This window comes from Delphinapterus leucas, chromosome 17 (assembly GCF_059928025.1).
Source record: "Delphinapterus leucas isolate spDelLeu-1000000601 "Yukka" chromosome 17, BTC_Dleu_Yukka2, whole genome shotgun sequence".
NCBI classification, from domain to species: domain Eukaryota; kingdom Metazoa; phylum Chordata; class Mammalia; order Artiodactyla; family Monodontidae; genus Delphinapterus; species Delphinapterus leucas.
The window spans coordinates 77,823,100-77,850,076 of record NC_143145.1 but is presented as its reverse complement, the minus strand read 5'-3'; the positions used below and the strand labels follow the sequence as shown (position 1 = coordinate 77,850,076).

Sequence of the window (26,977 nt, the reverse complement as noted above, 5' to 3'; positions counted from 1 at the left end):
TGTGACCACAGTAGGTATATTCCAATATTCCAGGGCAAGTGGTAGATTTTAAGATTAGATACTGATTTTATACCGCTTTTTTCCCCCTTGTTACTTTGAGTCTATTGACATTTCTTTTTTAAAAAAACTCAGCTTTGAGGCTTAATTAACATATAAAATTGTAAGTTATTTAAAATGTAGATCGTGGTAATTTGATATACGTATACATTGTGAAAGGAATCCCCCCACCTGATTAATTAACACATTTATCACCTCATATATTTATTTATGTGATATTTGGGGAGTGAGAATATTTTACTTCTATTCTCTTAGCAAATTTCAATTATACAATACGGTGTTGTCAACTACGGTCGCAATGTTATACATCAGATCCTTAGACCGTATCCATCATATAGCTGGAAGTTTGTACCCTTTACCCAAACCTCTCCCTACTTCCTTCACCCCCAGCCCCTGCCAACCACTTTTCCACTCTGTTTCTATGAGTTTTACTTTTTTTAAAAAAAAATTGAGATTCCACATTGTAAGTAATACCATACAGTATTTGTCTTTCTGTGTCTGGCTTATCTCACTTGGTGCCCTCAAGGTCCGTCCAAGTCACAAATGGCAGGATTTCTTTTCTCATGGCTGAATAGTGTTCCATTGTGCGCATGCGCGTGTGGTGTGTGTGTGTGTGTGTGTGTCTTACATCTTCCTTATCTACTCACCCATTGATGGACACTTAGGTTGTTTCTATATCTTGGTTATTGTGGATAAGGGTACAATGAATGCAACAGTGCAGATATCTCAAAATATTTTATTTTGAATTATATTTGCATTTCTCTGGATATAGACCCAGTAATGGGATTACTGGGTCATCTGGTAGTTCTATTTTTCATTTTTTGAGGACCCTCCATATTGTTTTCCACAGTAGCTGCACCAATTGATTTTATATTTCTATGAAACCCACCCACTGATTTGTGTCAAAATCTGGAGCTGCTCTTATCATCACCATGCTCTCTGCTGGTGTGGATCATCTGTCCACAAATAATCTTAAAACCATGCCCCATAGAGTTAAAAAACCCATCCTGAAACTGTGCCCCATTGGGTTAACAGAAACTTGGTGACTAACAGAAATTCTTGAGTTTGTCTTATAGTTTGCTATACATCTGCTTGCAGCCTACTTTACTACCCACGCTCGCCTTAATTATTTTCTTGCAAATTGCACACCCTCCAAGCTTCATGTTAGCCTAAACAATAAGACGTTTGCCTGAGTTGTTTTCTAGGCACTTGGAGTCAGCTGTGTCTAGTTCAAGCTCCAGCTGGCTAAGGCTGGTTGGGACCACTGACCCTAAAACTGGGCTTGTATAGGTGTCTGATGAACGACTGTTTGATGTCGAGGACCAAAACCTGCACACTCAGATCATGCTAAGTGCCTCCATTGTTATTTTATTTTATCTATTTATTTTGTTTTATTAAAAAAAAAATTCTAGGCCATGCCATGCAGCATGTGGGATCTTAGTTCCCTGACCAGGGATTGAACCTGTGCCCCCTGCATCGGGAGCATGGAGTCTTAACCACTGGACCACCAGGGAAGTCCCTCCGTTTTTACACATACATTCCATGAAGAAGCGTGTAACTTACAAACACCTTGGGCAGACCACTGATTACCTCACCTTTTCCCTACATCCAATCACCTTTCCCCACCCCTAAGATCACCCTACTTCTTTATCCCATAAACATCTCAAGCTCCTTGCCTTCAGGGAGGCAGATCTGAGACTGGTTCTCCCGTCTCCTCCCTTGGCTGCCTGTGAATACATCCTTTCTTTGCTGCTGCGAACCTGGTAAACGAACCTGGTTTGGTAACAATTTCAATATTATTTCATCCCAAGAAGGTAATTCATAAATAGTAAGTCAAAGACTGCATTGCAATTAAGAGATACTCAAAAACCCTCACTTAGGCAGGTCCCCAGAGTGAGAGAAGACCATGGTTTTCTCAAGAATCCCAAGATCATGGAAGGGAAAGAGAATGCACCCCAGATGCATCTCCCCAAATGTACCTAAACTGCCAACGCTCCCCGCAGCTACTGTAACTTATTCAAGTTGTTAGATAAATCTGTCTAATTCTTGTTAAACTGCCACAAAGACAGGGGAGAATTACCTCTCTAACACTTGAAATTACTTTTCAAATGAGGTTATCAGTGCCTGATACGGCAGGCAGGCTCTCACTTTCTGCCCTCCTAGTACTTTAGTGGCTTCTTTCATTTCTTTTGAAAGCTGATTTTAGGGGCATCTTTGGAAAGAGCTGATCTTTTGTTCCTAAAATAGGGCACAAAGCCCTAGGGAAAATATTCAAGTGACTGCATCACTAAATAAAATGTTTAAATTTTCTTTAAGGGCAGGCTGTCTTTTACATGTGAAATGTCGTCCCTGCCCCCTTCCGCACCCCTCTCCCCAGGGTCCCCCCAGGGAAGTGTCGTTGCAGAGGGACTTTTCCGGGAATAATGATGACTTTTTTAAAAAACTTTCTTGTTTGCCTTTGTTATACGTGCCGCAGGGGTGCTGCAGGACAGAGTCTGGCTGAAAGGAGCAAACAGATGCAGGGTCTCCCGGTCGGTCCCAAGTTGGAAACACTCTTGCGGCAGTGCCACCGACCTGCTCAGTATGCTCAGTGCTGAGCAGACACTGCACGGACATTTATTTTCATCATGAAACAGCCACTCAGCATTTCCTCTTTAGAGTTCAGTAGTTTGTCGTGGAATTTGACAACTGGAAGTGTCTGTGCTGTGAGTGCAGTGGAGACTTCCACTTTAGGGATGACAGAGCACTTGGGCCGGTGACTGAGCCTAAGGTCTCACAATCTAGCACCAGAACCAGCTCTGCGGTGCCTCCTGATTATCCCCGGGGCACCTGTGGGAGGAGGGTGTCAGGCTGCGGTGGGCTCGGGGCCCTGCGCCCCTCTGGGGCAGCAGAGAGGCCGTGGGTCCCCGTCTCATGTGACTTACAGGGCACACACTGGGCACATACTGGTGGAACAAGGTGTCCCTGGCTGGGAACTGCGTGCGTCTCAAAGGGGGCGCACGCTGACAACTGGAGAAAACTGGGCTAACCAGATCACACCAGTTCTACCTGGTGACATGATGAAAAACACAAAGATCACAACCATCACGATCCCCTACGTGTTCAACAGAAACATTTTTTCTACTAAAGTAAGGACTCTGCTTGGGGGTGTTTTTCAGCTTTGGAAAGACATGGCAGGGTCTCTTTTACGGGCATCGGGGAGAAATCTGGAATGGGACCCGGGAATGGCATTTTCAAGCACAAACCAATGAACTGCACTGTAAAAAATTCACATGGTTACAGGGGATTAAAGACCAAACCTAATTACGTGTGTGCTCATGAGAGAGAGAGAAAGGGAGGGGGGACGAGGGGTAGGGGTAGGAGGAGGAAGAAGGAGGAGGAAAGAAGAAATGTACTTTCTCTACAGTAACATTAGTTGTCTGACTTGGCAAAAAATTCCGCTTTTTAGGAAATTCCAACATGAACTTGAAGGCTCACACAGAGCAGGCCATGCCTACATTTTTAAAGGTTTCATTTGACCTATTACTTCCTTGACCCTAAATTCATTCATTTCATGAAACTGAAAAGAGAAACTCATAGGGTTAGTATTTGAGTTGGTTGCCCAGAAGACAACAGCTTCTGATTCACGTTTCTTCTTCTGGCTACACAGGCTTTAGAAAACAGAGATTCGCTTTTCACAGTGCCTCATGGCCTCGTAAACCCGTCACCAGCACTCGCCTCTCAGTTACACCTCAGCTATATTTAGCGCTCCAGCCATCTAGAGATGGACTTCCCGGTTTCAAGCCTCATCAATCCCAAACTGTGCGCCAGCTCTCCTTAACCCACACCCTCCCTCCAGTTCAGGGTCACTTCCTCCTTTCCCAGATATTCTGCTCACCCTGCTTGGATGGCACACTTTTCTCTTCCACATCAGATTAAGTCCTATTTTTAAAGGCTTCTCCTAACACTGATTTCTTGCAGAAAGCCTTTAGAGGAGCAGACTAATTCTTAACTATTTCCCTTACTATTTCCCTTCATTCAATTAAGACACACACATTTTTTAAAAAGTCAAATATTACTACAAGTCTTATAATGAAAGCAGCAGTACCTTACTCAAGTTTTTCCCAGAGTCCAACCCCCAACTAATCCCTTTAAATATTTTTTCTCATATCTGCCTGCTTCTATCTAAGTAATCTGTTTATATTGCTATCTCTTGATTTATTAATTCTAGACTTGATCTCTCATTTTCTGTCAGGGAAGGGAACAAGTTAACGATTTGATGTCTTCTTTTCCCTCGTCTCCATCTAGCAGTTCAGCTCATGTCACAAACCTTTCATACATCTGGGTAAACTCACATCTGGGTTTTACTGAGTTGTAACAATTACTCTTCATGTCACATGCAGCATTTATAGATTCTGCCTCCTTTGCTTTGGCTTAATTCTGTAATGGCCTTATCACTGTTTCTTCTTTATAGCCCTGCAAGAGTGCTGTAACATCTCTTATACTATTCTACGCTTTGCCAAAAACATCATGTAAGCTATTACTTTCTTTCTCTCTTTCTCCGAAGATAACCCTCCAGGAGCCACCTGCCTCGCTCTGCTCTGAACTGGTCGGTGTCTGGGCTTTTGCCAGACAACTGTCATCAGGGAGCTTCTCCTGACCTCTGCCCAGTATGAGGCTCCCTAATTATTGGATTCTAATCTGGATAAAGGATTATCTGTGTTCTTGAGAAAGGACACACCACAGGTAAAACTGAATTTCTAAAAATGTCTGAAGCTATTCTTTTAAAAAAAAATTTATTGAAGTATTTACAATGTTGTATTAATTTCTTCTGTACAGCAAAGTGATTCAGTTATACGTGTGTATATATATATTCTTTTTCATATTCTTTTCCTTTGTGGTTTATCGCAAGATACTGAATACATTTCCCTGTGCTCTACCATAGGACCTTGCTGTTTATCCACCCTATATATAATCTGCTAATCCCAAACTCCCGATCCATCCCTCCCCTATACCCCCTCCCCCTTGGCAACCACAAGTCTGTTTTCTGTGTCGTCTCTTTCTGTTTCGTATATATGTTCATTTGTGTTGTTTTATAGATTCCGCATATTAAGTGGTATCACATGGTATTGATCTTTGTCTTTCTGACTTATCTGAAGCTATTCTTACACTTGATTGAAGGCTTGACTATGCACAGAATTCTAGGTAGTAAATAATTTCTACATAGACTTTTGAAAGCATTGATCCATTGCGTTATATAACATTTAGTGGTGCTGTTGGGAAATCTGATGCCTTTCGGGTTCTTTTTTTTCTCTTCCCCTCTAGAAGCTTTATAAAAGTCAATACAGTGTAGTGGTTAGGGGTGTAAAACATGGGAGCCAGGCTGCCTGGTTTGAAAATCTGACTGTGCCACTTATTAGCTGTGTGCTATCGGGCAAGTTACTTGACCACCCTGTGCCTTAGAGTCCTCACTTATAAAGAGCATAAAATACTACTACTTCCCTCAGGAGTCTATAAGAAGATTAAATGTGGTAAAAGTAACTGTGCTATATATGGATAGAGCTATGATGATAATGATGAGAATTTTAAAATCTTCTTTGCTGATTTTTTTTTTCTTTTGTGGTACGTGGGCCTCTCACCATTGTGGCCTCTCTCGCTGCGGAGCACAGGCTCCGGACGCGCAGGCTCAGCGGCCATGGCTCACGGGCCCAGCCGCTCCGCGGCATGTGGGATCTTCCCAGACTGGGGCACGAACTCATGTCCCCTGCATCGGCAGGCGGACTCCCAACCACTGCGCCACCAGGGAAGCCCCAAATTTCCTTTTCTTATAAGGACACTAGTCATATTAGATTAGGGCCCACCCTAATGACCTCATTTTAACTTTACCTCTTTAAAGGCCCTATCTCCAAGTACCGTCATATTCAGAGGTACTAACGGGATTAGGAATTCAATATATAATTCTTGAGGGGACACAAGTAACTTGTAACACTAATGCAGGTTCAGGTTAGAACTAGATCCAGCTAAGAAAGCAAATAGCAGATGGGAAGGGATCAGGAATCAAGTAAGTCTATAGCAGCAAAATAAAGCATAGTCATGGAAAAAGTCAGGAAGAGTTCGCTTTTAACATGTGAACAAACCATAATACAAGAATTCACAGAGCTCAGGTTAACATAAGCAAGATTAGGTAAGTAACTGTGTATGACTAGCTGTTAAGAAAAAAGGGAATTGAGAAAATATAGACATTGGCAACTGAAAAGTCCCAGAGCTGTGCGTGTACTTTGAAAGGTTCTGACTCTAAATTAAGAGAAGGCATGTGGTCGACGACTATTCCAGGCCAAGTTTACGCATTCAGTTGGAGTTAGAACGCATTGATAATAGTGGTGCGTTACTAAAATGTATACCATTTTAACCTAATTATCTAAGAACATGCTGGCTCTAGTTAATTATTTTAGGAATTACAGATATGATTTTTTAAAGTCAGTTTACTTAGATCTTCGCTAAAACATGCCTATACTTTACACTGTGATGAGAAGACATGGGTAGCACTGTCCCCTGCCTTAGAAAGAATATACCAGGTAGAGGGGCGCCCTCCTGAGCACCGAGCTGAAGTTATGAAATCCAAGCAAACACCACAGCACGTGCAATGCTCTCACAGCAAGCTGATTTTAATAAAATCTCTAGGGAAATTAGTAGCATTGAAGGAGCAATCTCTTGCTGGTCCTAGTGCATTTTTTTTTTTTTGCGGTACGCGGGCCTCTCACTGCTGTGGCCTCTCCCGTTGCGGAGCACAGGCTCCGGACGCGCAGGCTCGGCGGCCATGGCTCACGGGCCCAGCTGCTCCGCGGCACGTGGGATCCTCCCGGACCGGGGCACGAACCCGTGTCCCCTGCGTCGGCAGGTGGACTCTCAACCACCGTGCCACCAGGGAAGCCCCCTAGTGCATTTTAATCAGACCTCCTGTCTTTCAAGTTTGAATATGAAAATAAAGGAAAACATCTGACATTTCTTATCGTGGAAATAAACAAGGACCAACCAAATGAGAAAAGCAAAGGCTATTTATTCAGACAAGGGAGGGAGTCTGCCACCATCACCAGTGTTTTGGCAGAGACGTGGGAAAACTTTCTAGTGAAAAAAGAGAAGGATTCAGGGGTGCCCTGATTGGAGGCTGTTGGCCTGGGGAAGCTGTAGGCAGGCTGACTAGAAGCTGCGTGTTCTGGTGATTGGTTAGTGGAGCATATTTGACTTTCTCTGGTGGGTCCTAAGTTGGAAGCGGGGACAAAAACTAGGAAAGCTGTCAGTTATCAGTCAAGTCCTGGCCATGTGGGGCAGAATGTGATAGAAGTGATTGTTTAGCTTCCTGGATTGCCACTGGAGACAGTACTCTGGCCTCCTGCCAGTCTGATCTACAGTAGGCTGGCTTCCTGGTTTATTTATTGTAGAAAAGGGGTTCGTTTCCCTGGCAGGCTATTGCAGATTGTAGGTCAAGGTTCTATCTTCATAAATGGGCTGGCCATTGCCGCTTAGTATATACAGTCTCTTGTATCCTTACTGAAGGGAAAGGACAGCATAAAGTACGTGGCACAGGGCAAGAGAAGAGTCTTGGGGGACTGAATTTTGCTCTTTCTAAAGAGTGGGAGAAAAGGGGTTTCTTCTCCTAGGAGAAAGGCAAAAAGATAGCCCAGATTGCCAGGAGAAGCAGCCAGCCTGAGGGCTTCAAGGACACAAGAGTGCAAAGGAGACCCACATTCCTGTACTCTAGCCCAGGCTGGCAGGGATGCCAGCCAACATTCTCAGTCAGAGGAAGGTAAAAGGGGAAATAAAGTTCTGTCGTCCCTTCCCTGCTCTACCCATGGGGAACAGTGCAGCGGGCTAGGTCAGGAGGGAGTAAAAACCCCAAAGCCCCTAATCTCAAGGGGCTGCAAGTCTGACAGAGACTTTCTGTTTATATATATAATAATCCACTTGATAAACAGATAAGCAAGTTATCTATAATGTGTATGTGCACATGTGTGTATGTATATTAAGATATAGATCATGACCTACTGAAACAGAGCAGGACCCTGTGGTCCTTGCCCACCATGTCCTCCGCCTGCCTTTTGTCTGTGGAAAAACTTTAGCCAAAGAGTACGTTTAATCAGAGAAGTGAGAAAATGCAGAAGCAAAGAAAAGCAGTCAAACAGGACAAAACAATAACAGTTTAGTCAGGAAGCAAAGTCATGGACCTTTAATTCCTCCTCAAGGGCTACAGATAAGATTCTGAGCCCTATCCTGTGAGTTGTCTTGTAGATACTGAAACCCTCACCGGGTGGAAGAAATTAACTACATGATGAGCAGACTGTAGCCATGACATGAGCTGCCACAATTCCGAGAATTAGCCTCAAGGAAATGGGAACAAACCAACCTGGAACTGAAGAGTAACTGTACTTAAAACAATCAAGATGATGCTTGTCAGACCACCACGTGACCAATTTCAAGATGAATGTCAGAGCTGCCTGTGCTCTTTCTGCGCGCAGCCCCTCCCTGCACCTGTAAAAGCTCTTGCCCCCTGGCTGTCCTTCGGACAGGAGTCGGCCTCCACACACCTCGCCCTCTCCCAACCCCCCTCCCCGCATGCCAGCTCTTGAGCGGTGAGTGGCCAGATCCCGCTTTTCGTAACACTGCTTGATCAAAAATTTTGGAACTGCAAATGGCGTACTAACTTACAGATGCAGCTTGCAGTGTAGTGCCCGGGTCTGTAAGTCAAACACGGTACTGCAAGCTCCCGAGGTGGACCAGAGATAAAGGCAATTTTTAGGCATTTTTAAAAAACTGACAAATATTGAAAACTCATCAATTTTGCTTTGAGAAAGAAAATGACCTTTGAGTTTGAAATAATTCAAAGAATTTCTAATATTTCACCCTTTTGATATGTTGCTATAACTGGCATCTTAGACCCTCCTATAACCGTAGCAGAGTGTCAGCTCTTATTAAGGGCTCACACTTAAACACACACGGGAACATCCATGATGGTGGTGTTTTGTTGTGTTTTGTTCTGTTTTTGCACCTTGTAGGAGAGGAGGAACTGAGGCAATTATTTTGCATTTGGAGAGAAAGAAACCGAGGCCCAGATGGATGAAATGACTTCCTTAAGGTGTCAGAGCAGAGAGCAAAACTAACCTGCTTCTAAAGTTCACTTTTAAATCACATAACCGTCGAATTCTGTAAATTCTCTGGACTCTTGTTGTCATGTTTAGTGAAAGTATCATTGGAATCCAAAAGTCGAAAGTCTGATTTAGAAAAATAGGATTAAACTATTACGTTACCTTAAGAAACTGCTTTCAGCACTTCTTTATAGTACGATACTTACTTTTCTATAAAATTGATAATCCTCTTACTTTATAGCTTAATTCCACTGTAAGTCTGACATTTTTGCTTCTGTCTCAATCCAATTCATTTCAAAAGCAGTTCAGTGAAAATATTCAAATATTTAATCACACAGATACGAATGTTGAATCACAAATTCACTCCTGTATAAGTCCTATTTTTGTCCAGGTGGCATTATTCATACACAACGGGTTTCTTAATTAATAAAAGCCAGAGTCTGAGAGAAAATGCCAGGAAGAGTATCATTCAATCAATCATTCTTACGCACTGTGTCACAACACTGGCAAGTTTTACTGGGCACTTCTCCAACTGTAATAAAACTACCGTATGAGGAGGGAAAACTTATCAGTGATGCTATATGCTTCTATCAGAGCAAATGCTGTGAAAACCTCAGAAAAAGCATGCAAGAGTTTCCCTTTTTCCCAGTGATGAATGCAGAGTTAGGCAGCAGGGAAAAAAATAGAAAAGGGTTATTTTGAACTATGGTTTTCAGTTGCTATTTGCTGTTGTGTTCTCCATGTTACTACAGCGGTTTCAATGCATGCATGTTTACATCTAAATTAGCCATGGAATAATTTGGATCAAGAAGCTAATCTCAAAAAGAAGAAGAGCAAACTTCTTAACTATGATGGCTTTCCTCTCACTGGAAGAGATTTCTTTTCCCTTTTCTATTTATAACCTAGCAAAGACATTAATCTATTTTTGTTTCAATTTCTACGTTAAATATCCCCAAAACACTTAGGGTTTTCATATTTGTTATTTGGGCAAAAAAAGTACTCAATTTTAATGAACATATGCCTAAAAGAGAAAACTCTACTGGAATATTTTTCTCTAAATTTTTTTCATCGAGTTGCACAGCCTCTTAACACCCCCAGTGCACGGAATTACCAAATTGCAAGCTACACAATAAGGGGAAACAATGACAATTCAACAAAATGGAAAAACACAGATGATAACATTTTACTGAACATTGTCCGGTGCCTTCAAGAAAATTGCACTCTACAGCTCACTGGAACATACAATGAAAATAATTTAAATGAAAATGTGCTATGCATGGCAGTTAATCATTACGTAAGGGCCAGATCTGGGTAAGTATTCTAATAGGATTTTGGCCAAACATGGCAGCTACCCCATCTAGAAGGTTTCCACCTTACAGTATGAATGCCTGGGTGATGATCCATGATCCATAACAGTCAAATCTGTAATTTGAAAATGGAAAAAATACTTGATGTGCAAGTGTGTGTCAGCTAAATGGTTCTGGGCCCTGGGTTCCTCACACAGAAAGTTCTGCCTTGTCATACTCACTACTGGTGAGTGGTCACCCGAAATTACTTTTTTTTTTAAGTCATAACATATACAATATTAACATTACTGCAAATCCAGGTAGTTAGTAAAGTAAAGCTAACTTTACAATCACAACCCACAGCTGTCACACACTCTGAGATTCTATGCTGCTGGGGACCCTGTGATTAACGCCCAGGACTTGCTTTTTTTCTTCTTAGATGAAGCAGAGCTTAAAACAGGCAGGGCTGAAATCAAGCCCAGAGAAATAGAATTTTGAAGTAAAGATTTTAATAATCTTTTTTTTTTTTTTTTTTTTTTTTGCAGTACGCGGGCCTCTCACTGTTGCGGCCTCTCCCGCTGCGGAGCACAGGCTCCAGACACGCAGGGTCAGCAGCCATGGCTCACGGGCCCAGCCGCTCCGCGGCATGTGGGATCTTCCCGGACTGGGGCACAAACCCGTGTCCCCTGCATCGGCAGGCGGACTCTCAACCACTGCGCCACCAGGGAAGCCCCCTGAAATAAAGATTTAATCGGCTAGAAGGAGAATAACACGAGACGTAAGAGCAGACCTCAGTAGCTTTGAGGGCGTAGTGAGGTACCAGCGAGGGCACGGACTTGAGCATAAGAAGGCCTCAGTTCCAATCACAGCCCTCACCTATTAAATATAGGGCCTTGGGCAAATCTCTTAGTTTCTCTAATCCTTACTTACTCAAACATAAGTGGGTACAATGACACCTATCTTGAAGAGTTGTTGTAAAAATGAGAAGTATTATATACAAAAGTGCTCAGCACAATGATTACAAATAGGCATTTAATACACGATGGCTGTTATGTTATTATTTCAATAATACATAAAATTTCAAAATGTGCTTTCCGACTAATTTTTTAGAAACTAGAAAATACTTTCCTATGAAAACAAGGTAACACATAAATTAAAATTATAAATGATAACAGTAACTAATGTTTATTGAGCACTTCCTACCTACTTATTAAATAAACAGCCATGGAACAAGCACTATTGCCACAGGCACTTTGCAGATAATGAAACAGAAGCATGAAGAAGTGTTGCTCAATGTCACATGGCTAGTAAGGAATGAGACCAAAAATTCAAAACCAGGCAGTGTGGCTACAGAGCCAATGCTCTAAACTGCTTCACTGTATTGCCATCCACAGCCGAATGGATAAAGAGGGTGTGGTATATATATAGAGAATGGAATATTACTCAGCCATAAAAAAGAATGAAATTCTGCCATCTGCAGCAACGTGCATGGACCTAGAGAGTATTATGCAGACAGAGAAAGATAAATACTCTATGTTATCACTTACATGTGGAAAATAAAAAATAAAGCAAACAAATGAATATAACAAAACAGAAACAGACTCACAGATACAGAAGACAAACTAGTGGTTACTGGGCGGGGAGAGGGGAAGGAGGAGGGGCAAGATAGGGGTATGGGATTAAGAGATACAAACCACTATGTATAAAACAGATAAGTAACAAGGATATACTCTATAGCACAGGGAATTATAGCCATCATCTTGTAATAACTTCTAATGGAGTACAAACTGTAAAAATACTGAATCATGATGTTATATACCTGAAACTAACATAATATTGTAAATCAATTATACTTTAGTGAAAAACCAAACAAAACAGACAAACCAACAAAACCCGGCAATATGGCTATGGAGCAGATGCTCTAACCTGCCTCACGGTACTGCCTCACTGATGTTGAAGTTAGGTGTTCTTCATCAACCCCCAGAAACCTGTTTAGTTTTCAACATACTTGAACCACAACATATATATCACAGTTTCCCAATTTTTAACAGATTTATTGAGACATAACTCACATACCATAAAATTCACTCCATTAACTTTTTACAATTCAGTGGTTTTTAGTGCATTCACAGACTTGTGAGCCATCGACACTATCTAATTTTAGAACATTTTAATCACATCAAAAAGTAACTCCTTACTCATGAGCAGTTGCTCACCCTCAGGCCCTCTCCTCAGTCCCTGGCTCTCACCCCTTCCTCTCTCTGTTGATTTGCCTCCCAGACAGTTCATATAGATAGAATCATGTAACACGTGGCTCATCCATGCTGTACCATGGACCTTGGCACTTCTTCCTTTTTTATTGCCATTGTGTAATACACTACATTTTGTTTATTCTTTCATTCATCATTTAGATGGACCTTTGGGTGACTGGCCACTTTTTTTCTATTATGAATAATGCTACTAAGAACATTCAGGGACGCATTTTTGTGTGAACATATGTTTGCATTCCTCTTGGGGATACACCTAGGAGAAGAACTGCTGGGCCTTAACTCTGTGTTTAACATTTTGAGGAACCGCCAAATCGTTTTCCAAAGTGGCTGCACCCCTCTGCCTCCCCACCAGCAAAGTTCCAGGGTTCCAGTCTCTCCACATACTTGCTACCACTTGTTAATGTTCATCTTTTTTGTTGCAGCCATCCCAGTGAGGGTTAATGCTATCATACTGTGGTTTTGATTTGCATTTCCCTAACGACAAATGTCATCGATCACCTTTACATAGGCTTCTCGGCCATTCATTAACTTCTTTGAATAAGTGTTCAAATCTTTCCCCATTTTTTAACTGAGTTATCTGTCTCTATATTGAGTTATCAGAGTTCTTATTATATTCAGAGTTCTTATTATATCATATATATATATGTTAGATATATGACTTGCAAATATTACCTCTCATTCTATGGATTTTACTTTCACTTTATTGATCATGTCCTTCAAAGCACAAAAGTTTAAGTTTCGATGAAATCTAATTTATTTTGTCTTTTGTCACTTGTACTTTCAGTGTCACACCCAAGAAAACCATTGCCAATAATGGTTATGAACACTTCTATGGTTTCTTCTACAAGTTTTATAGTTTTATCTCTTACATTTAGGTCTATATCCATTTTGAGTTTGTTTTTATGTATAGTATGAGGTAGCTTTATTTTTTTGCATTTGGATATCCAATTGTCCCAGGACCACCTGTGAAAAAGACAGTTCTTTTCCCTTTGCATTGTCTTGGCACCTTTGTCAAAAATCAATTAATCATAAATGTAAGGGTTTATTTCTGTACTTTCAATTCTTATTCCACTGATCTATATGTCTATCCTTATGGAACTATCACACTGTCTTGATTACTTTAATTTGTATGTAGTAAGTTTTGAAACTGGCAAGTCTAAGTTCTCTAATTTTGTTCTTTCTCAAAATTGTTTTGGCTATCGGTCCCTTGTGTTTTCATACGAATTTTAGGATCCGTTTGTCAATTTCCATAAAAGAAAAAAAAGCCATGTGGAATTCTGATAGAGATTGTGTTGAAAGTTCAGATCAACTTGGGAAATATTGCTATCTTAATATCAAGTTTTCTGGTCCATAAACATGGAATGTGTTTCCATTTCTTTAGAGGTTTGAAATTTCCTCCAATACAATTTCATAGTTTTCAGTGTACATCTTGCACTTCTTTGTAAGATTTATTCTTAAGTATCTTTTAAGAGTTGGATGATGACCCCCAAATTTACATGTTGAATCTTACTCCCCCAGTACCTCAGGATGTGACCCTTTTTGGAGATAGGGTCTTCACAGATGTAATAAAGTTAAAATTAAGACATTAGGGTGGGCCCTAATCCAATATGACTGGTGTCTTTTACAAAGGGTGTCCTTTATAAAAAGGGAAAATTCAGAGACAGATACACAAACAGGGACAATGCCATGTGAAGATGATGGCAGAAATTTATAGGTCACAACTCCAAAGGTTGCCAGAAAACCACCAGAAGCTAGGAGAGAGGGATGGAACAGATTCTCTTACAGCCCCTGGAAGGAAGCAACCCAGCTGACACCTTGATCTTGGAATTATAGCCTCCAGAACTGTGAGACAATTAGTTTGTGATACTTTGCTACTGAAGGTATATCAAGCTAATATAGTATCTTATATTCTTTTTTGAAGCTACTACAAATGGAATTGTTTTCTTAATTTCATTTTGGGAGTGGGGTTTTTTGTTTTTTGTTTTGCTAGTGTAAAGAAATACAATTGATTTTTGTATTCTGATCTTATAATAAAATATAGAATAAACATGGTCTAGGAAGACTCACTTAATATACGTTTATTGAAACCTCATTGAAAATTTCTTTTCCCCAGTAAACCAAATTGACCAGTGAAGTCTTATGGGTCTTAAAGAACAAGATGTTCTTTAACAAAAAAATTATGAAAAATGTAAAAATATACTTAAAGGTAGAGAAAAGAGTATAAGAAACCTCTATATATCCATCACCTAGATTCCAAAATTATCAATATTTTGTCACTCTTGCTTTTCCCTTCTCACCTCTCTCCGATGAGTGAACGTAGCTATACTGCCTAGTGGGACAAACAGCCCACGAGTTTTGCCCCTGGGTAACCCTACCCCACCTGAATGAGAGTGAACTGAGAGGAGGTATTTGCTATACTAGTACAGCTGCCTGCAATCCAGACCAGCACAGTGGCCAAACTTAATGTCCTTTCCAAGGATGGAAAAGTTAGGGTATAAATGAAGAAAAGGAGAAATAATAGCTGAAGGTAAGAGGATGAATAAATAGGGTATGTAATGAGGGAAATCCAATATTACATTAACACCTCGAAGAGGCTCAGGGCAAGATATTGTCTCTTAGCTCAGCTACACCAGATGTCTGAAAGGGTAAAGCCATATGTTGCCAAGACCACTCCTACTTTTGGAACTTATGAGATCTAACGGAGGCCTGCCAACCTGAGTGGCCTCGCCCTGGGAGGTACTTTCATATGTGAGAATGGACTGGACTCATTCGTATTAATGACTGAATGAGATCTAGTAACGTGCCCACGTCTGTCAACCGTTAGGATTCTTTTGTTAGAAGGGATCTGCGCTCAAAACCCAGAGGGTGGCTTCGGATAATATAAGAAATATATCTGGTCTTTGTTTCCAGTTCCCTCCCAAAACCCATGAAATTTCCTGAATAACTGGAGTGACTTTTGTCATTCATAAGGACCCCTTTTGAGCACACCTGAATTTATGCTAATAAAACAACTTAGCATGGGGCCCCAGATAGCCTCCGGATGGGGCTGGTCAGCAGAAAGACCAGGTGATTAGAAGGCTGGAACTTCCAGCCCACCCACCACTGGGAATGGACATGGGTGTTGCAGATTAAGCTCTATAAATCTCCTGAACCACAAGATTTGATGTGCTTTTGGGTGGGTGCGCTTGTCCACAGGCCAGGAGGCTGTGCACCCCAGTTCCATGAGGACAGGAGCTCCTGCACTCAGGACGCTTCTGGACTTACGGGTGAAAGAGTGGTGAGAACCCTCCTGTCTTCCATTAGGCCAGACACCAAAGAGATTTGTAAAAATACACGACAATTCCCATCTTCTTACTTCACTTTTTTGCTTTGAAAATGTATTTTTTAAACTTACTGATGTTAACATGTAATGGAGTTATTATTTTATTTTCATAGAAGTCATTTAAAAGATTAAATTTCCTTTCAGTTTTAATTTCTAAAAATTATATTGATACATATAATCCCCCAACACACACACACAAAACTCCTTGGGGTGCTCAGTAAGTTTTAAGAGTGCAAAGGGGTCCTAAAGCCAAAATATTTGAGATCTGTTCTTCAACAAATTTCTTTCTTCACCATCTCACCTAAACTCTTGGCTGATGGGATGAAGATCCTTTTTGCCGTATTTTCTGCAAATGCCACTGGAAAGAAAATCTATCTCCTCCCTGACATTCCTTTCCATGAGAAGCCGTCTTTGAATTTAGAGGACGAGACAGACAAGGACTCGACGAAGTTAACACTCACCTTCACTAATTCCGTGTAGCCCGTTTCCTTGGGGGTCCACCACGGCTGGGCTTTCAGTCCATGAACGTTGTAGAGTGAGCGCTGCCACACAGATGCAAAGTGGCCCCTCTGGTGCCCAAGCTCGTACCACTTATATGCCTGGAAGAGTTCGGAAAGACTGAACTCGAAACGAAGCAGTTTCACTAATTTTACAATTAAAGTCCCTAAAAACAAGGTCTGACTTTTAAATAAAGAGCTTGCTAGTCAGGTGCCCAAATCTGTTACACTGGCAAAAATACTGTTATTTGATTGGGTCTCTGATTATGACCTATTATTTTAAATAAATGTGTGCTTTTTATTTTCACTCCTAGGCTGAAAGCTCTCTGAACACAGGACTCCACTGCACTCACTGGTCTCCCCGGAGTGTCCAGCAGAATCTAGGACTTTGCTGAGTGGATAAATCATTTAAGACACAAAAGGGGACTATGTTTATATTTTAGCTTTCATTTCTTAAAGTCTGTGTTTCCTTTCAAAGGAAAGGAGTATGAGTTTCATCATTTCTTCACAGATATCTGCATTTACTGAATTGGGATGTTAAGAAGGACAGCAACTTCCTTGTTTTGTTTTTTGGCCACGCCTGGTGGCATGCTGCATCTTAGTCCCCTGACCAGGGATTGAACCCGTGCCCCCTGCAGTGGAAGCGGGGAGTCCTAACCACTGCACCACCAGGGAATTCCCGGACAGCAACATGAACAGTCTTCTCACGTCCACATGAAGAAGGCTGCCCCAATGTAACGAAGTATAAATCCTCCATTAAAGAAGCAGACCGAAAGAAAATATTATTCTGAGTTAGCAGTAAATAGAGTGATAGCCCACGTTAGATTTCTTCAGAAGGGAATTTTTGTTCCTAGTATTTTTTCTTCCTGCCATAAGGGATAACATTTGCAGTTGCAGGCTAGCTGTAACATGATACAACTTGCCTCCAAGAAGACTAGCTAGCCTTTTCAGGGACAGCTGGCTGCTGGCTGCAGCTCCACACGTACCCTTCAAAGGACGCCCGAACCATATCCTCTCCCAGGGGCCCTCCCCACATGCCTCCTGCACCGTGCTCACCCCATTGTCTTTGGACTGGAAGACGGTTCTAGGAGAGTGCCTAATGGTATCGCCTCCATTAGTTTAATTCTGATCTAATGATTACTTTTGAAGAGTGGTTTCAAATACATATTTTGATCAATGAAAACAGGCAGTTAATATCAGGCAGACTAAGAAGATAGAAGAATATCTTCATAAAACCCCATCTTACTTTAGATGTAAGAAATAATAACTTTTAAGTCTCTTAAAATTCGTAAGGCAAAAAATTTCCTTCGTTAGAAAAATCAAGTGTGATAGCAGAACCACTCCTATTTTCAGTAACACTTTTCAGCTTACTACTAGCTTGTGCATGCGTAATTTCATTTGATCTTTCCAATAACCCCAAATAGCTCCATTTTACAAATGCTCGATCTGAGATTTAGAAAGACTAAATATGTTGAATTATCACCCAGGGCAATTTATTGGCAATTTATTCCTCTTTCCTTCTATCTTTGTGTCATTAAAAAAAAAAAAAAACTATCACAAGGGATCTTCTTACTTATCTTTCTCAATAATATCTCAAATTAAGAATGTATATACTAATCACTTATATGTTTTCCTTGAAATACATGTAAGTGGTAACCATAAAGTAATTTCTTTAAAAACGGCTCAGGTTCATTGATTTCAAAAAATATAGCATTTTACCTTTGAAATTAAATTGACTATTTCAGTTATTTTTGTCCAATTTAAATTTAGGATTTTGTTCCCTATAATTTTCAGTGTTAAACAACATTTTTAATTACAACAGATGGTTTTTGGAAACTCTTACAGTCCATTAGATTTTTTATCATCAGCAATTCACTTTAAGGACTGGGCATATTGTTAGAGTGAGAAAAATTCTTGTAAGAAAATATACTATATTATTATCATATTATATTAATATACATATTACAGAAAAACTTGTAATTCTAGTTCAGGAGTTACAAGTCTTAGATTTCAGTCTTGGCCTTAACACTCACCAGGCTGAATGTCTGGGCAAGAGACTTTGCTTACGGGGGCATGTTTAACTGCCCATAAGAGCTTTTCTGACACTCAAAGTGCATCAAACAGGGCCCTTGGTTTTATACCCTCTGCCATTTAACTTTTAGAGAAACAAAACTGTGAAATGATATATTCGAAATTAAAAAAAATCATCTTCAATGATACCTTCAATTATATAGGTGACCCAATGAATTCAGCCAGACTGCTTTTTTTTTTTTTTTAAACATCTAGACGACCTCACAATAAAAGTTGCTAGAAAATCCATGATCAAGTTGTTAGAATCCTCTGAAAATGTCCTCTTTACAGAAATACTAAAATAGACAGAAAGCATACCTGGGCACCTTGTTAAATATGGTCTATATCAATGTCTACTATACTTCAAATTAATGCCAGGTATAGTTTACACACACACACACACACACACACACACACACTCACTACATAACTACATAGAAATAGTATGTCAAGGGAGTCTAACTCAGCAAAGCCCAGGCCACGTTTGGGGCCCGTGGAACGTGACCCCAGCCGGAGCCTGTTCTGCCTGGAGCGTGGTGCCCAGTGGGACATGGGACACACACTTGTGATGAGAACAGGTGGTTCAACTGGCCTGGGAGAACCATGAACGCCATCGTTTGGGAAGAGGGCTTTATTTCTATTTTGCACCATGGGGTTCTTGAGCCCAAGATGCCCGGAAGAAAGTAAGACTAAATCAGGAAATGACAGCCAGGTTCTCGCAGCCATCACAGAGGTGGACGGTAACAAAGGCTGGAATTAGAACACCGACCAAGCAAGAGGGAAGATGAGATGGACGCCAGACCTCCGAAGAAGCTGACTGACCTGACCGGACTGGAGTGAGGAGGGGGCTTGTCACAGGAAAGGGCGGAGCTAAGCTGATTCAAGTCTGGATCCTGGGAGCTGGCAATACCATCCAATGAGAGCCAGAACCCAGGAAGAAACGTCGTTTAGAGGAGAACAAGTGAGTTGTCACTGCGGCATCGTGTGGAGAAACTAGGCAGGCAGTAGATTGTGGACTTTGAGTAGGAGACGGGAGCTCGAATGTGGATTTGGGAGTTACAGAAATTCTGGGAAAAGCTGAGGCTGAATTGCTACAAGAGTATCACGATTGGTCTTTCTCCCACTTCCTGCCCATACGAAATGATCCCGTGAGAAAAGTCAAAACTACTTTATTGTCAGCTTCTGCAGCACAGAGGCTGTGGGTTTGCTTCTCTTTTCATGCCTGGAGCAGAGCTTAAGAGCATGAAGGAGGGTTGCTTCCCGGTATGAAAACTCAAGAGCACAAGAGTCAACTCAGACTCAACATCTAATATGGAGAATATGCTAACGTGGGATTTCTATAGGCTTGTTTCTCCTATAAGGATGAATCTTTGTGAGCATTTAAATTCAAGAACTGTGATGTTCTTTGCATCTTAATGATAATTAAGCTGATAGAACAATCCCACAGGTTCAAATCCCAAGCCCCTAACAATGTGTAGTAGTGAATTCTTTGCCCTTGAAGTAAGGGCTGTTTTCATCTAAGATGTGAGAATAAATCACAGACTTCTTTTATCTGCCTTTGTCCTGGACCATGAGATGTTAAAAGGTAAATTAATTAGTGACAATTACATTTATAGCAATCACATATGAACACTTATCAAGTGTTAGATACTGTAGCAAAATCTTTCTTATCGCTCTCATTCAAAGGAGGTACCAGGCATTTACATCTTAAAAGAATGAAGGAACACAAAAGTGCGTACGGATCAGCAATTTCTTCTCCCTTCTTTCTCTTTGCCTCTCATTTCTCATTCTATTCCAGTTGATTGACTGGTAGGTCAGAGGGGGAAAGGTACAGATACACAGAAATGTATAAAGAAAACAGTGTCAATTATCCAAATTTCTGTTACCCGAAATTGGTTCCTGTCACTAGCCAGCAATTACCCCATCACAAAACCCCTTGCTCCAATGAACCCTCAATTGTCCAAATGGTCCCATGTTCTTATTAATTTTAGAAACCCGAAGCTATGTTATCCTTAGATGTCACTTTATTACATATATGGAATGCATGGTTACAAAAAGCCAAGGACTCACTACAGCCTTTGATCCCTGACTCTAAGGACAGCCCAGCCTAGAGCCATGCGATGGTGAAGGACAGCCCAGCAATGTTGTGTGAACCACAGTGGATGGTGAGAGTTTGGAAATTTACATTGTATGATGTCATGATTAATGACCAAATGTTATGTTTAAAGAAGCTGACACTGTACTCAGAAAAAAAGGAATAATCACAAAGAAAACATGTGATTTGCTTTAGCTCCTATATTTCCTGTGTCAATAGCAGTCATTATTATAGCTATAGGTATTCATCTTCAACTTGGCATTAAATATTTTGGAAGGTAAATTACACAATTAACTACTGGGTTCAGTGTGCTTAGGAATCAGTTGAATAAAGACTTCATTCTAAAAATGACTGCTTTTTAAATTCCAAAATAAAATAAAAATAAATCGAGGCAAACTGTAAAATTATCTCAAAAATATTTTCAATATTTCAAACACATCTCTTCATTTCGTAATTTTAAAAATATTTTTTCGAGGCAATATCTATCTCTATAGATACACACACAGGCATACACACAGGCACACTAATTTAGAGGTTACTCATGATTATTCAGATACTTTCTTGAAAGAAATTATAAAAGTCAAATCCCAAAAATTCTTTATAGGATTTAGTAAGAATTGTCAGGTTGTTACAAAAAGTTTAAATCACCACCTTCAAAAGTTTATGCTTAACACATTTTTTTCAATTGTAACTCTCTCATAGAAATACTTTCCCCCTCCTCTATCTTCTGTTAAAGAGAACAAAAAGTTCACGAATGCATTACCTCTTTGTTTCCAACTCTTTGCATGGCATCCCCCAGGTGGAAATAAAATCGCCCATCATCAGTGCCAGGATCCCCAGATTCTATCCCTTCCTGTAGAAAGGACAGTGTCAGTATTTATGAAAGAATTAAATACCAGATTTAATTCACTGATTTACTTAATGTTTTCTAAGAATCAGAAAATCACCTCAATATTAAAGTTTGGCAATTAGGTTACTGGTCAACATTTACAAGGCAAAGCCAAAAGGAGGTGATAAATTTCAACTTAACAATATATTCATCATCAATTAACAGTGGAATACCCCACAAAATCAGTATGAGGCTTGGGGAACTGTCTCTGCAGGAGCAATCGTATTTCAATCTCTCAAAGAATTTCTTTGTCCGAGTTTCTATCACATTTATTTTGCTCTCCAAATCTGACCATATGTCATCTAGAGGCTTTTTATCCCTGAACCAAAATGGTTAGTTGCTCATAGATGTCTGAAATGATAGAGACCCAACTGCAAATAATATTTTTTTTCCACTCAAAACAAATGTGTCCTCACTTTTCAATGAAATCTTTGACAGAACATACAACAGGATTAAAGCCAGTTGGAATCTTTACCTTTATTAAACACCTCCTATCCTAAAACACTCAGCTGATTTCCATCCCCACTGTCCACAAAAGAACTGAAATTTAAATTTATGTAAAAATCAGAAAGAGAGAAAATATTAAAGCAAGAGAATGAATTTAGAAAAGTAAAAGAAGGATGAAGATACAACGTATTTAAATGTCTAAAAAACTGCATCTTTGAGGCCTCTTCACAAGGAGCCTGTTATCTTTTACTCAGAAGAAATTTTATTTGCATAACGTTGGAAAATAGCACGGAACAGAAGCATCACTCATGAGAGGAGAGCTGTGATCTCGGCTCCTGACTGACTGACACTCAAATAAACGCCCTTTTGCTCATTAACTAACCAACCCTGCCCTCCACTTCCTCACCTCTGAGCCAGGAAAGTACTGTTAGGTCCTTATTATATGAAAGGAAATCTAAGGGGAACACTTTAAATCAGAAAAACCCACATGCCCACAGGGTTATGGTAGGGAACAGGCAGGTTGCAGAGGCCCAGTGACAGCCAAGACCGACTGAGGGGTGCATGCCCACCTCAAGGGGACACCATTGCTCAGCTCCTGTGCTGAGATGTGGGCCACATGTGAACTTTCCAGAGACACCAGAAATCTGCATGATTATATAAAATGTTCAGATTTTCAACGAAGGCAAGCAATTAAAATTGTTTTTAAGAGAATTATGCTGGCCAGATAGAACATGCAAGCTACTTGCAATCAGTGGGTCGCTATTTGGGATCTTGGATCAAAGTCATGTGAAAGAAAGAGATCACAAAGGTGGATCACAAAAGTACTACTTAAAGTTCACAAGTAGTCAATCAGCTACCTGGCTGATATGGTAGCTAGTAGCTAGTGTTACAATTTAAATTACAATTAAAATAAAAAATTCAGCTCCTCAGTCACACCAGCCACATTTTAGATGCTCAAAAGTCACGTGTGGCTAGTGGCTATCATATTAGAGAATACAAATAAAGACCATTTCCTTTGTGGCAGTAAGTTCTGTTGGAGACCCCTGAGCCAGACCAAATGTGATTCTGGTGAACTTCAATTTTTATGTGAGAAAAAAATGATAGCATATTTTAATCTGAGTCTTTAAGGCTATCAGGCTCTTGGGGATTTGACCTATTCAGTCTGCATTTGTTACCTCGCTTTGTAAAGGTTTCCATGAGCCCTGTTCAAAGTCATTTCAATGTATAATTAAATTGTAAAAGTAACAGTTAACACATTGTCCATATTTTAAAATATTTTAGTTTTAGGAATTTCTTCATAAAAGTTTTTCCAAATAGTCTCTGCTCACATAGTTGGTACTTCTACCTCTGATACCCTTGACTATGCTGAAGGTCCACACTGTCTGTGAATGTCATGGTCCAAGGGTGTACATTTCAGCATTGAAAAGAGTCAGCAGTGCATGCCAATCAATCTACAATACATAATCAAGGGTGTCCAAATGACTCAAAGGGATCAGAAGAGGAAAACAGAGGAAGGGAGGGAGTTACCTTTAGATAGGGGATGCTCTCAGCGATCTTGTTCTGTGCCTTCAGAATAAAGCCATAATGCACTTTAGCAAAACCGTCATTAGGCGTCACATTCAGAACCTAAACTCAAAGAAAACAAAAAGCTATTGTGATGGACTATGAATTCTACAAATGACCATCAAAACAAATTTTAATTAGCTTTGCTGTACAGTACTTGGACTGGATTATGATGTTACAGCTTAAAATGCTATAGTGTTTTTTCTCATTGCAATACCTTAGGCTTAAATGGCCCCAATTCCCCTCAACTCAAAACGTTCTCCAAGAATGAAGAAATGAATGAAAAGGCAATGACCATTAAAGCATCGCTTTAACAATGCAAGTCAGCAAAACCTCTGTCAGTTTCATGACTTCAGTATTTTTGTAGTGATCAGGAAAAACTGCTTTAAATTAGCTTTACTTGAAGTCAACTCCAAATGGTTATTATACATTTCTTTATGTACATGCTTTATACATTGCCTTAATTACGAGAAAATTTAGATTTCCATTGAAAATATATCACTATCCATCATAAATTTCTTGAACACCCAGACTATTTTAAGGACTGAGGATAAAGTGGTGACCAAATCCAATATTCCGTGATAAAAGCCAGGTAAATATTTAATATCAATCAGATCATGGTTTATTATCGTATGCATTTACTATGATTAAGGATAAATTATGCAAAATGCCTCTAAAGTAAATATTAGCAGTGAGAAACCAAAACACATTCAACTTGTGAAGCTGCTCAGACAAACTAATTTACAGACCAAGAGTGAAGGGTGAAGAAGGTTTGAGTTGAACGCATGTAGAGAAAAGATGAATATCCTACAGCTTCTCTTCATCCTTGAGCCTGAGTAGGAAAAGGGAGTCATGGGATCTTTTACACAGAAGGAGTAAGTGTGCTGGGCAGGGACCCCATACTCTTGGTGAGTCCACAGTGCACCCTGCCAATATTTTAGTGTTTTCCATCTTGCATCTGCGCCTGTACCTCATCCACTAGCAAATCCAGCCAATGATACCATCACAATATATTCAGAATCAAACTCCTTGTCACCTCCTCCACCGCTGCCAGCCTGGTCCAAGTCTATCATCTCTCTGCTACCTTCTTACAGGAGCCTCCTAACTGCCGATCCTCGAACCCCAGCCCCACTCTCCTGTAACCCATTCTCCACGTGGGTCCTGAAAGGACACACTAAATCCTAAGTCAGATTTTATCCCTCCTCTATGCAAAACCCAAAGGGGTTCGATTTCACTCAGATTTCACTCAAATCCAGTGATTCCCAATTATGGGACCAACGGCAATAAAAGGAGGAAAGCACCACTTTGTGGGTGGACCCAGTCTCGAGACTGAGTATGAAATCACTATACTTGACAGCATTTTAAAAATAGAAGGACTCATATCGTCTCTACTGAGTAGGGACATTTGCATTTTGATGCAAAGTGCACCAGCCTGAAAACCACTGATCCTGAGGCCTAAAGTAAAGAATAACAAGTAAACGTGTTCATCTTTCTTTTACAGATGCATTAACTTGGTCCAGCTTCAAAGTTCATTTGGTATCCTGTTTAACTTGTACCAAATGACGCCCCTCATTGCTTGAAGGAGTCATAGTTCTCTAGATTACATAGTTACTTGTGACTTAGCAGTTATTCATTAGAGCATCCATTATAAGGCAGACATCCTTTTAAAGGTATCCTTGCTAGAAGCTCAGGTAGTCAGTGCCCTCTGAAAGGTGAGTCATTTATTCCATGTGCTCAAAAGGCTTGCGTTCTGTAGTCTCTCTCTAGTTTGGTCTTTTAGTAAAAAACGTACAAGATTATGTTTTTAAGTTCATGAGTTTAAGCTCATAAGTTTTTCAGTTCCTTTTCCTATTACAAAGAACACTTTTAGAAAGGCTGCTTGTGGACTGATAAATATCAATATATAAGTTTTAAAAAGATCACAATTGGGCTTCCCTGGTGGCACAGTGGTTGAGAGTCCGCCTGCCGATACAGGGGACATGGGTTCGTGCCCTGGTCCGGGAAGATCCCACATGCCGTGGAGCGGCTGGGCCCGTGAGCCATGGCCGCTGAGCCTGCGCGTCCGGAGCCTCTGCTCCGCAACGGGAGAGGCCACAACGGTGAGAGGCCCGTGTACCGCAAAAAAAAAAATCACAATTATAGGTTGAAGGTTTTGATGTACCAAGTGTTAACTAAAATTTAAAATCTTCTGATGAAGTGGAAAAAAAAAAGGGAGATAAAAAAATTCAGGATATGTCAACTATAATGAGACAAATTTGATTTAACTTAAAGAGATTGAGCGATTAGGTGTATTAAATGCAATTTACAAATAACATAAGAACTTCATGTTCAAAATAATTTGATTAATTGTTAGTAGCAAATTGCTACTTGCTTACCTCTTCATAAACCTTCTTGGCACTATCATTATCTCCCATCAAGAGGTACCCCACTCCAAGGTCATTCTTTAAGGAAGTGTCATCGGGAAATAGTTGAACTAATTTCTGTAGAGTAAGCAGGGAACCCCTCATGTGACCTGATTGGTGGGAAGAAAAAAAAATAGAAATAAAAGCAGATTCTGTACACCTCTGTATTGAGACTACAAATCATAAGAGACTCCTCAGCAGAGCCTGAGGACCAGCTGAAACCTGATTCCAGATACTGATGGCTAAGTACCCATTCGAATTTCATCCTGCAGCTGCAGGGGCATCAGTCACTCCCATAAATAGATACTGAATATAACGCTGATTATAAATCCTTTAAAGACACTCCTTTGTTCTAAATTTGTCAACATTTCCCCTTTTATGTCAAATTCCCTCTTAAGAAAGTTTTAGTTACCAGTTCCTTATTGAAAAATGTTTACTGGGATATTTTTGATTTCTTATAATTAAAATTATGACTACAGGGCAGGCAAATAAGAGTACTATGCTGTCCTCTTCTCTCAGTAATGACCTAGTCCTGGAGCAAAGGAGACATCATCCAGTATTAGGGGACCCTCTGGTGGACGACAGGGGCCTATGCACACACGAGTCATGAAAACCTAGCTTCAAGTCGTTTTTAAGGCTGTTGGATGCACGTTGAAGATTTCAGGAGCCAACTGTCATCACTCCTCTCCACAGTTGGAAAGACAAATTGTATAAGGGAGAATGTGCAAAATGAGAGTCCACATGACAAAATTAATTACCTAAAGGGCTTTGTTGACCATAAACTGAAAATCAGACAAGACATGGTAGGACCATCAATAAGCGAATGCATTTGGACGCTCCAGTAACGGGAAAACTGGCATGAAACACCACCAACTCACCTCACGGGCCGCTCCCCGTTCCTCACCAGTCTGGGATGGTTTGCTCAGCCTTTCATTCCTTCACTAATAAACCTGACTCTAC

At 40.4% G+C, this 26,977-nt stretch overlaps 1 protein-coding gene across 9 annotated transcripts in view; it reads right to left on the bottom strand.

Moving 5' to 3' along the window:
* Nucleotides 1-26,977, bottom strand: part of LOC111185601 (aspartyl/asparaginyl beta-hydroxylase) — a 243,461-nt gene that overhangs the window by 51,850 nt on the left and 164,634 nt on the right. For all 9 annotated transcript variants that reach the window (XM_022595311.2, XM_089899111.1, XM_089899107.1 and 6 more), the window contains 4 exons: nucleotides 25,991-26,127; nucleotides 23,580-23,678; nucleotides 21,480-21,569; nucleotides 16,516-16,653 (listed from right to left, as the gene is read on the bottom strand). In XM_022595311.2, the coding sequence (XP_022451019.2) occupies nucleotides 16,516-16,653; nucleotides 21,480-21,569; nucleotides 23,580-23,678; nucleotides 25,991-26,127 (464 nt within the window). The remainder of the gene's footprint in view (nucleotides 1-16,515; nucleotides 16,654-21,479; nucleotides 21,570-23,579; nucleotides 23,679-25,990; nucleotides 26,128-26,977) is intronic.